This window comes from Planococcus citri, chromosome 4 (genome assembly GCF_950023065.1).
Source record: "Planococcus citri chromosome 4, ihPlaCitr1.1, whole genome shotgun sequence".
In the NCBI taxonomy this organism is placed as follows: domain Eukaryota; kingdom Metazoa; phylum Arthropoda; class Insecta; order Hemiptera; family Pseudococcidae; genus Planococcus; species Planococcus citri.
The window spans coordinates 37,045,553-37,057,927 of record NC_088680.1 but is presented as its reverse complement, the minus strand read 5'-3'; the positions used below and the strand labels follow the sequence as shown (position 1 = coordinate 37,057,927).

Below are 12,375 nucleotides of genomic sequence, written 5' to 3'. Positions count from 1 at the left end.
ATACGTATTTATACGAACGTGGTTTCCCCAGTTAGCCTGGTTTAAAACCCTCCTCCTCCCCGACCAACTATCCAAAACCTCTTTGAGCTGGTGTTTCGTATTCGAATTGTCATCATTCTCGGGTCGTAATTTTCACCGACTTTTTTTTTTCTCACTCTCCCTAGCTCCTCGGCTTCTGCCCTTCCTGTTCCAATTTCGTATATTTGGGCGCGCTTCGACTATAATTTTTCAACCGTTTAGCTTTCGTTTAACTTTACAGCCATAAAATTTACAGAACGTAAGTACGGATGTAATGGTTTGAAAAAGAGCTAGAGAGGGGAGGCAGGAAGAGAGATGGACGTGATATGCATTTTTTATAACAACTAATTGTTAAATGCTTCTGCCGAGCTAACACACTCTTTTGTTTTGGAGCTACGCGGAGAAAAACTAGGCTAAAGAACAACGATCTTACACTGACCATGCACAGACAATTCAATATTTCAGCAAATATTTGAGACACTAGACATGTGATCCGCTTCACATTGCAATACAAAGCAATTTAGATTTGGGGACGGAGAAAACAGTTTGAAGCTGGCTGGTTACTATGAAGAATAATTATTCCATATGAATTCTCTTTCGTTTTGTCAACTATTCTGAGTAAAATATTGCAAAATGATTGAAATCTTTTTGCTCAAACAGAGACAACCATTTCTAGTTGAGAGTTACTTAGAGTCAGGACATTTTTTAGCTCCTTTGAAAAAATCGTGATATTTTTGCTCTGGCCCCTACCCAACCTGTTTTGGGAAAAATAATTATCCTCACAAACACTTATAAATTCAAATCTTATAACCACCAAAGTCAATTTTCATGGATCTACTCACATATTAATTAAATAATAGTTGTACTCTTACCGCAAACCGAACTTGTATTTGTTCCAACTGAGCTCTGGTAATTTTCAACGGCCTCCGCACCAAATCGGTTGGCTGTTTGCTGTTGAAAGGGTAAGCTACACATCTTGATACGAACACATACAATTGTAGACGTCTTTTACGCTCTTCTTCTTCGCGTTCTTGTTTTTCCTAAAAGATTGACCACAAACATTAACTTTTGATCACTTAATTCATTGTGGTTCGAAAACAAAATTGAAGCCACGCATTCTCCCATTTCAAACTTGAACACCTTTGATCATCCTTCATTCAAACATTACATTATGTAAAAAATCTTACTTGTAATTCAGCTTCTGTTAGCTGACTAGTAACCGATGGACTTGGACTACTCGGGCGAGGTGCAGGTACTGAACGTGAAGGCGATGGACTAGCGCTGATAGACAAATTACTGCGTCCACTAGTGCTCTCCGGTCCGGCACTTGTGACGCTATTTCCAGGAGATAACGATCTAAACATAAATGAAAAAGACCACAAGTACAGAAATGTGTACATAAACATATTATTGTAAACACAGCGAAGCATCAGACATGGATCAGGATGAATACTCATTCCCGAATTTGTGAAGAGCATTTATTAACAAAAGAGGCCAAGTTCTTCCATGTTCCCTCAGATTGGAAATGGTTAGAAAGGGAAATGCTTCCAATATGATCGTGCCCTCACTGTCAAGGAGCGTGTGACGATTATGGATATTTCTAAATCAACAGTCGATAACATCCTCAGAGACGAACTGAAAATGCGACGTGTTTCTTGCTGCTGGGTTCCTCATCACCTGACCAACGAACAACTCCAAAAACGTGTGCAGGTATCAAAAGTTGTTACTTGTGATGAAACCTGGGCCTACCACTATGATCCACTGACAAAGCAAGAAACAGCACACTGGAAAGATTGCGATTTACCGCAGAAGAAAAAAATTCAACAAGCCAAGGCAGTTAAGAAAGTCACGTTGATAACTTTTTTTGATTGTCAAGGCCTGATTTATTCTCACGTTGTACCAAAAGGGTAAACTGTCAACGCTGCTTATTATTGCGAGGTTTCAACACAGCGAAGGAAACACATCACACAAAAACTCCAGAAACTGAAAAAAGCTGGGTTCTTCATCACGATAATGCGAGGCCTCACACTGCGCAGTTCAAAAGGGATATATCCGCTGCTAAATCTGGTTTAGCTGCTGGAAAACCAACTCGTAGTGCCACGACTATACTCCTCGGTCATCCGTGAAAAAGATTCAAGATTCAACTCACCGATCTGCATATAATATTACGATTTCGATTCGTCATTTTTAAACTCTGTAATTGTGTAATTAATTTATCTGCCTATACATATAATATATTTATACTCGAATTCGAATTATATTTCAAAATTATACGATTCTTCAACAAGTGATTCAGTCGTTTTTTAGGTACCTACCTAATGATAATTTTAAATCAATTTTTTTTTTAATTTTGCCGCTAGATAAACTTGAAAGCTTTGAACTTTTGGAGCATGGTGATGATGGTGAAATGTCAATCTAGTAGCCTAGTTGTGGAATTTCAAGGAATTTCAAGTTGATCAAAATTGGTTCAACCGTTCCTGAGAAATTCAATTTTTTATTTAATGATTTGTTACTGTGTCATTTCACCACAGGAAAACTTATCGGCTTTCATATTTCGATTGTACGTGGACCGATTTTGGAGATTCTAGTTCGAGCAAGAATTTGGGGATAGTTTCAATAACACAATAAACTTACTTTGATCAATCAATTTCTTGTTTTTAAACCCGAAAATCAAAATTGAAAAAATTTATTGATTTTTATACTGGTATTTCGAGTACCCACATTATTGGATAATATGAGTAATATATTTTTCCTAGATGGGAAAATTGGTCTAATTTTTTTTTATTGTAATTATGTACTTAACTTACCTAACTGCTCATTAGTATGTAATGTAATATTTTTTGTATAAATGAATGAATAAATAAATAAATAAATAAATAAATAAATAAATAAATATAAATCAATGTATTCTTTTTTGAAAAAATTAAAAATATCATCGGATGAATGAAGATTTGAGAAATAGTATCACTAGATATGAAATCAAAAAAGGGAAAAAAACGAAGAAATTACATGATTAAAAAGTTTTAAAAAGTCTGAAACATATTATTTCAAGAGAAAAAGAAAATTAAAAATTTTTCTAAAAAACCTATAGATGATTATGTTTTTATAAAAAAGTATGCAACTAAAACCTACTTGAAACCAGCTTAGTATTGTCTCTAATGCACTTTGCTTATAAGAGACCAGAAAATGCCTGATTCTTAAAAGGGTAGGCAATATAATTGAAACGGCAAAAAAATGGTTGCGTTTCTAACCATGCAGGCACTACTCAACGTTTCATGTTTCGTTGAATATTTTCGCCCCTCGTTATTTTCCCTCCCCCTTCGTTATTTTGTTATTATTTTTTGTTAATTTGTCTTGTTTTATTTTCGTTTCATTATTTTTTGTTATATCTTTGCTGTTATTTTTTGAACTTCTTAATTAAAATGGCTCGAGGTCGTGGTATTGGACGTCCGCGTCGTGGTGCCGCCGCTGCCCCCCATGGAACTCGTTCAAAGACAGCCATCCCCCTGAAAAACACTGTGGAAGATCCGTATCAAGTGAGTGTCTCAATCGTTGTATAAAAAATATGTGTCATAATTTTTAGACCATTTTTGCGCCTCCCTTCTCGTCGCATGTACGTGGATATAAGTTTAGGCTAGGGTACACGTCGCTCTCCTCACCCCTCCTCATGGTTTTTGGGCACTCACTTAGTTTCGTCATAAACTAATGAGCGCCTATAAACTTTTGTTGTAGGTGGACCAGGGAATCGAGGGGAAAAGCCGCCACCGAAGAAGCCAAGGCAAACTATCCGTCCGCCTCCAGCTACTAACAAACGGAATTTGAGCTGCTTATGCAACTCTTGGCATCTGCCACCCATCTTCCAGCCCTTGGGCTAGCCCTCTTCATCCAGTCAAAAAATCCGACCATACGTATAGAAAACCCTCCTGTAAAAGAAAAGGATCTTCTTAAATTCAATGAGTTGGTGGCCTACTACCAGAAATGGCGAGCTGATTTAAGAAGAAAAGCAAAAAAAAATTATGCCTTGGCTGATGCTCTAGCCCTATTTGTTGAAAGATTGGAAAATAATGCCTGGTTGGCTTCTAGAACCGAATACCTAAAAGCTATACAAGACCAGGATTACAAATGAAAAATGCCTTGGCAGAATTGTACCATTTCTGCAAAGATCCGGAGCAAGCATATCAAGAACACGCGCGCCACAGAAGAAGCTGCAGATGTGAATAATTATGTAAATTCCCTGATTTACAAACTCAAAGCGGCCCATTTCAGGGCCACCAAAAATATATCTTCTCAAAGTGGTTAAACACTGTTGCCTTAGGGCAAAAGTACTATTTTGAATTTGAATCTGATTCGATGCTCTTCTAAACAATAAAGGAGAGTATCAGACAAAATGGACATTAAAAATCCAAAAAATCAACAATGATGGCTCGATTTTTCTTGTGTTTTCATTTTTTTCATCATAATTAGCATGATTTTTATCATATTTTTAACGTACTCGCTGTACATTTAAATTTTATTTTACATTTTCAATAATTTTTCATTTTAATATTAAACTGATAATTGTTATTTTTTTCTGTTTCAGAGTTTCTCCAGCATGCATAATGGGTGGTTTGCCGATGAGCAATCAACTGCTACCAAAAGTTGATTTTTTAATTTTAAGTTTGTTAAAAGTTGTATTTTCAAGTTTTAAAATATGTCTATTTTTTATTGTGCAATAATTTTCATTGTTTTAGATATTTTAATCATTCCTACTTTGATAGTTTTGTAAATATTTTGTAAAAAAGACACTTAAATATAATTATTTAGCAAGCTGTGATGCCAAGAAATAAACCTTTTCTTTGGACCCACACCACAAAAAAATTTAAAATTAAGATCATGTGGGAGAGAGTAAATTCCTTGCTCACCTCAAAGCAAGCAGAAGGATATACAGTTCACAGTAAACAGGCAATGAATAAAATTGGTGCTCTGGAAAGGGCATATACACCAGTAAAAGACAATAACAGTCAGACTGTTAGAAATAGGATGGGAATGGATGAGCCTAATGTCATTGTTGAGTTAAGTTTTTCTCATAATTTTCAAAAATATTCTGAATTGAAATAAGGGTATTAACATCCTTCGTATGGTTTTTTAAAGCTTGCCAAGATCTGTGGGGACAAAAAAACTATTCAACCTGCCTCAACTGGTGCGACACATAGCTACCTCTTCACTCCCCCCCCCCTGCACAACACACCAACACAACGAAGAACCTCTCAGGTATCGAGTATTTTTCCTCTTTGTATCAACGGTCTGAATAATGGATGACCTAATCCGCAAATGTGACATAACAAAGGGTAAACTTACCCATGTAGCAAAGTTAGAAGCTGACCAGCTTGCCAACAAACCATACTATACATCAAGGTCATTTCCGAGCAATTGACCAAAATTGAAACCAAATTCGAAACGATCCAGGCGCCAGTGGGAGATAACCCAGGAAGATTCAACTCAGATACCTGCCCTCAGCGAACTAGTGAATTTCCTAGAGCAGTGAGCTTGCCTTTGAACTTTGAATGCGCCTCGAATGGAAGCGCAGCGAGCTGAGTGCTGCTTGTATCGGGTCCATGTCTGCGATGACCTCAGGAGCTTCGGGAACTCACCCCGACGACCTACCAACTATGACTCGCATCAGGCTGCTGAAAATCGAACTACCCAATTTCACAGGCACATGGGATGAATGGCCTACCTTCAGCCAACTGTTCACAAAATTGGTACACTTAAATAGAGAGTCCAACAGTGCATTGGACATTGATATTTTTGAAAAATAAACATTTTCAAGACTGCTGATACAGCAAAATACGCTGTAGCATTGCCGCTACCACAGAGAGGTTCAATGAAAATGTTGATCTAAGGACAAATGTGCTCAAAGAACAAAATGATTTTCTTTGACGACTGGTAACTGCCCTTGAAAAGCCTTCCAACAATGATGAAAACAGGTAAGGTAAGAGGGACACCAAAATTGACCAAATTTCTCAAATAATTTTTATAGCTACAATTTCAGTTGTTTTTCCATTTTTGAATAATTATTTTTCTGTTGAGTGTTTTAGTATTTTTTTTTCATTTTTTTTCGAATTTTTTGTTTGTGTTTTCTTGAAATGGAGTCAGAAGAAATACTGTAAGTTATTATTTAAAATTGTTTTTGCTTTTTTTTCAACGTGTGGCAAAAAATCGCGTGTGTTTAGGGTACATTTTGAATAGGATTTGTTTTGTACAAATTATTCATTTTTTTCATTTTTTCTAAAAACAATTTTACAGTTTTACCTTGTTTATCTCTATTCAACTGTTGTGATGTGAATTATTTGTTTCTTATTTTTTAAATAATTTTTTAGATTCATTTTACGTACCTACTCATTTTGGGTGAATTATTCATTCTTTCATTTTTTTCTTTAACAATTTTACAGTTTTAACTTGTTCATTTCTATTTGACTGTTGTGATGTCAAGTTTCTCATTTTTTAAATAATTTTTTAGATTCATTTTTTATGGTACTCTTTTGTGTGAATTATTTGCTATTCCTATTATAAATCTCAGAAAGGTATGTATAATCGTTAGAAAACTTGATAATTCCGATTTTATTCATCAAGTTCACAATACCAAGAATAATAATATTAATGTTATAAAAATGTCATATAATTCAGATTAAGACCCCTGGTCAATTTTCAACAGAAAATTTGCCTGGAGTTAGTGTAAATGATGTTGGTTACAATAACAGAGCCAGACAGTGACTGATGACAAGACATGGATTTACCAGAAAACGGCGGAAACCAAACGGCAGTTGTCACAATGGAAACACAACTCTTCTCTGACACCCATTAAATTCAAACAAACTTTTTCACAGCGAAAGATCTTGGCCACGGTCTTTTGGGACAACCAAGGGGTCATTTTGGTGGAATTTATGGAGCGTGGGGCAACCATTAATGGTGACAGCTATCGAAACACCCTTGAAAATTTTCGAACAGCCCTGAAAAACTGCCGCCTAGGAAAACTTTCAAAGGGAATCAGACTTTTGCACGACAATGCACGCCCACATACGGCAAAACAGACCACTGAGCTGATCGAAAAATTTGAGTGGACCATAATTCCTCATCCACCTTATAGCCCTGACCTCGCACCAAGCGATTATTCTACTGCTACCTTCTCAAATGAGTAAATCAGTAATTTATGACAATTATAAGGCGACTTGCGATATGGAAAATGTTGCTGCAGTAGGAAAGAGTACGCGGTATGAATTATGGTCGAAGTGCTGTCCGAATATTTGCGTTCAAAAACCTCGTACTGACTTATGTAATACCTGTCAAACGTCCATCACAAAAATGTCAAAACTTGCAAATTTACCTGAAGATGAAAAACAGTTGCGAATACAAGAATCTACAAATCATTTACAAACTGTGATAAACGAACGAGCGTTTTATGATTCCGTTGTGAAAAACATCCGTGATGTTTACCCGAGTATGTAAAAGATTCTTGTAAAGATTTACTTTGCCCTTCTCCGAATCCCGAAGACAGAGAAGAATCCGAGATGGACATTGATGAAGACTATACCGAGTAAATTATTTTGTACTTTGCGCCGAAAAATAATTTTTTTTTTTTTAAATCGTTTTGTAACTTTTGAATTTTTATTTTCAACTTTTTTTCAAGAATTGTCATTTTTTTGCGACGTTTCTTCATTAAACTACATTTTCCGTCGAGTATTGTTCTTTTTAAATATCACCATCGTTTTCAGCATCAAAAAATCTATCATATGAGACATCAAGGAGCGTTCTACGTCATATTATCACAAAATTGTAGTGAAAAACGTTTCCAAAACTTTCAAACTCGTTTTTCTCAAAACTTACTTTTCCACAAATTTGTTAAGTAGATTTAATCTGCAGGCTACTGAAGAATTGTTTTAAGTATTTAATTTGTGTACTTCGTTACTTCGTTTCTACAAAGAATTTGAAATTGAGGTATTTACTTAATAAGAGTTCTGTGCCAATAGAAGCTTTCTGTGATGCATCTTGAGCATCAGAAAATGATAAAAAAAATCAACATCTGGTTACATTATCAAGGTTTACGGTAATGTTGTTCATTATAAAACTAGAAAACAATCGATTGTTGCTCGTCTTCATGTGAATCAGAGTATAATCTCCATCATAAGTTCGATGAAAAGGAATTTTGTAATGTTTGTTTTAATTTTTTTCTTAAAGTTTTCTTACTCTCACTTAAGTGTAATTTGTCTTTTTTTTAATAAATTTAATTCTTAGCATCCGTCTCGTCATTGTGTTATCGGAGTGTGTTAGAGATGTGTTGGGTATGAGAAATCTGTTGAAGGAAATTGGAATCGAAGTAGGTGTTTGTGTAATTTTTTTGTGATAGCCTGCATGCCGGGTCGAAATTCACCCCCTGACCACCACAGACTCGCCAGGGGACCTCAAAAAACTCGATATTTTACGTTAAGCGATAGCTTCTGTACTTATCTTGATTCAACTCAATATATTATTTTACTCAATTTATGTTTTACATTTTCATTAATCTACATTCGATTCGAATATGTATGTTCCTGGTATTTACATAGTAAATTACGCGAATAATTATTTAACCCTTTCTCGAGCTCTCTAAGCAATTCGCTGTATTTAATAAGTCACAGAATTCCGATCCTGTGTCTTGTATCTTTAGGGCACGTACTGACTCTTCTCTATGTGACTGCGGTCAAGAAGAAACCCCAGCTCACGTCTTCCTGGACTGAATAATACATGCTAAAAACAGGCCAAATTTTACAACTCGTCTAGAATCACAACATTTGACATATCTACGAAATACTGTCACCTATTTGTGGCGTCAGGAAGAACTAAGATCTATGGTCACGAAGATCCCTAAACAACGTCTTCAATTAAAATTATTCGCTCATCACATCCAGAGTAAATTATTTTATACCTCAATGTTCATTCTCATCTTAAATATTTTATGAACCTTCGGGTAATCATTCATTTAAATTGTATAGAATTTTCATAATAAAATTTTAAGAAAAAAAAGGGCAAATTCTATCCTCTTTCAAATTGGTAATACCTTTGTAGTTAATGCGCTAAATAGCAATTTCGTTGTACCGTTGGCGTACCAAATCTTTATTTTCTGGCAAACCCGTTGGCGGAAGCTATTGAAAGTAAAGATGACTCCAGACCTATTATTCCAGCCAATTCTGCTTGCTACGCTTTCAATTTCCATCCATAGCGAACACCAGACATTGACAACGAATATATTCGGATAACAGTTGACGGAATTCGTAAAAATAACAAGGCATCGGACGCGATTAAAATTAAGCATTTTCCTACGAAAACCGCGATAGTAACCCAAATTTTCCACACTAGGTGCTTTCATCTGTACAGGGTCGCACATACACAGAGATACGAGCATCATACCCCATGTGAGATGACAAGTTGCCATTACGTGTCCACTTTTACAACATATTCCGCCAATATACTCTCTCTAAGCACTCGCATTGGTACAGTATGGCACATCGTACAATGTAGTTTATTTATGGTATATCGAAAACCAGCGTACATAAGCGATTTATCGGCCTCTCCTGTCATCCCTCCTTTTTCGCTGATACATCGTTATACACTCTGGTCGTTGTCGTGAAACGCCATAAATCTCTTATATACGTACCGTGTCCATTTATACGTGATTGCGGCGACGTTGGCGACGACGACGTCCACATCGTCGTACCATCCAAAAAAGCAGCCTCGTATCGCCACCGCAGACACCGTCCAGTCCTTTTTAACGACCTTTACAACCGTCAAACATCCCATACATGAATTATATGTAACGCGCCTTCGATACACACGAGTAGGCTATTCGACGTACGTACCTCTACATGTACTTGACGAGAACGACGGACGCGAACAGTCCAACACCCGCACCAGCTCCTACCCTACCATGTTGTTGGAAAAACTATCGTTCGGCTATTTCGAATTAGGCGATTTTCGTCGTCGTCGTCGTAGTTATTTTATGTACAGGACGAGGCGTATGTGTATAACTACAGTAGCCTATACCTGCCTACGCCTCTGCTACCCCTTTTTTTTGGCTTTCACACTCGGCAACCCTTGGAAATCGCGACCAACGCATAGTTTCTCGATAACCAACCCCCGTATCCGCGACATTCAATTTCCAAACATCATTTTTCCATCGTATCGTCGCATCGTCATCGGCTGAGGCTTTGCTTCGATACGATTTTTCCTCGTATTTTCCAACACACCTATCTTTTTCAAATGCTATACTGCTGCCAGCTTTACATGTGTACTCATCTCCGCTTTTCGTGCTCATTTGTATGTGTCGTCGTAACAGTTACACCGTGTTATAGTATGTACAAGTTGCAGCAGCTTATCACTCGAATCACGCTTCCAATTAAGTTTACCAACGCCGATGCGGTGGTGGTTTCGAACAAGCGACTCTTTTCACCGCCTCCGTACACTTTTCGTTCAAAAGCGTACAAATGTTGGAGCGTGTTTGAGCGAAAAACATATACCTATAAAGCCATATCCTCGTTCGTCTCGCTTTCCTTCCTGTTCTAATCTAAAAGTCAATTTCGAAACAAGTATAGCGATATAAACGGCGCGTAATACGATACACGTAGCACACATATCTGCACAACAATACCTAAATACGAGTAGTTCAACTTCACGTGCTGCAGAACGCTACGCAGCCTAATTTCTTTGGTTTTTTTTCTCATCTTCATTCCGCCTCATGTTTTACCGCAGAGTGTTTTAGCCAGAGGAAACACGTAATCTGTACTCGTTTTCATGCGGCAAACAACTTTGGTTTTTTTTCTCGCCGTGCTGCAGGCGAAGAAAAGGGAATAATGCGGAATATTGAGAGCATTCGTTAAAAAAGTCGCTAGCCGTTTAAAAAACATTGCCTTATAAGAATAAGAAGAATTGTACATGAAGAAAATTTGTCCGCACACACGCCACCCTGGAATCATATCACGTCAAATCATAATTACTGTAATACTAATTATATTATTGATTAGTATTTTTATTTACTTCGATTTTTTTTCCATAATTCTTTTTTTGAATGTTTTGCTATTTTAACATATTTTTGAACATTGTTTATGAAATTTCTTTAATTTTTTCAAAAATTTCTCGTATTCATGTACTGCATTGTAATTTTTTTATTTTTTTTGTGTTGTTTTTTTTCATCAATTTAACTCGCTTTTGACTAATTTTGATGTAAAATTTTTTTACTGATATTTTATTATTTTTGTTGATGTGCGATGATATTTGAATTTTTCATTCATTTTAACAACGTCTTACTTGAATTTTAGCAGATTTTGCTGAAATTTCATTACTTTTTGGTGTTTTTATTTCAACACGTTTTTATCAACTTTCTATGCAATTTTATGTGTTTTGAATTATTATTCTGTAAATTCTTATTATTTTTTTTTTACTTCTCGTTTCGTTTTATTAAATCAGAAGGAATCTAAATTGAAGATCGGCAAAAACTACGGCGTCAACGGTAAGTACTTACTCGAATCGTTCTGAAAATGTTACCATCGTTTTAAGCGTATATTTTTCATGCTAAATCGATACCACGTTACATATGAGCGATTTTCGATGACGAGGTAACATTGATAGGGCAAATTTTACAGTGTTTTTTTGAATTTCAGATGCCGCGAAAACCTAAACCAAACCCTGATGCTAGAACGTATAGAAGGTTTTCCGATGACAAGTTGCAAGAAGCCCTGTTACAAATTACCGAAGGAACCTTGTCAATTCTTGGCGCTTCAAAGCATTTCAACATTAGCTACGGTACTTTGTACAATAAGTTCCATGGAAGGCATACAGGTCCCGTAGGTGCACCGACGCTCCTAACAGATGCAGAGGAGAATAGAATAGCAAATTGCCTGAAAATATGCGGTGACTGGGGTTATCCCTTAGATAATGACGATGTTCGAATGATTGTCCAGAATTATTTACGAAGTATTGGTAGGTATATGTAAATTGTCTCATTTACAGTGCAAAAGATGGACCCATATGGACTGCAGTGGCGCAAGTGCATCTACGAAAATGTACATTTTGTATTTTATGTACTTGAATTTATTTTATTTGATGTACTTTTAACATTCTAGTATTTTATCTGCGTAAATTTTTTCATTTGAAGAATTTTTTATATTTTTCGGACATTTTTTTTCAATTTTGGTTGTCAGATATCTCTCCATGATTGTGTTGGTCATTATTTGTGTTTATGTTGACAGATGAACAGGTGCCTGATAGTGAAGTTTTGAAAAAAAAAAAAAACAAATCTTTGACAGATGTTTATAAGCTTGAAGTTCAAAAAATCGAACGCAGCAAGAG

At 36.1% G+C, this 12,375-nt stretch overlaps 1 protein-coding gene across 1 annotated transcript in view; it reads right to left on the bottom strand.

Annotated features, from left to right (window-relative positions):
• The window catches only part of Cadps (calcium-dependent secretion activator 1), a 45,705-nt gene that overhangs the window by 29,130 nt on the left and 4,200 nt on the right, over positions 1–12,375 (bottom strand). Inside the window, exons 3-4 of the mRNA XM_065364846.1 lie at positions 1,206–1,374; positions 891–1,058 (exon numbers count right to left, since the gene is read on the bottom strand). Coding sequence (XP_065220918.1) covers positions 891–1,058; positions 1,206–1,374 — 337 coding nt within the window. The remainder of the gene's footprint in view (positions 1–890; positions 1,059–1,205; positions 1,375–12,375) is intronic.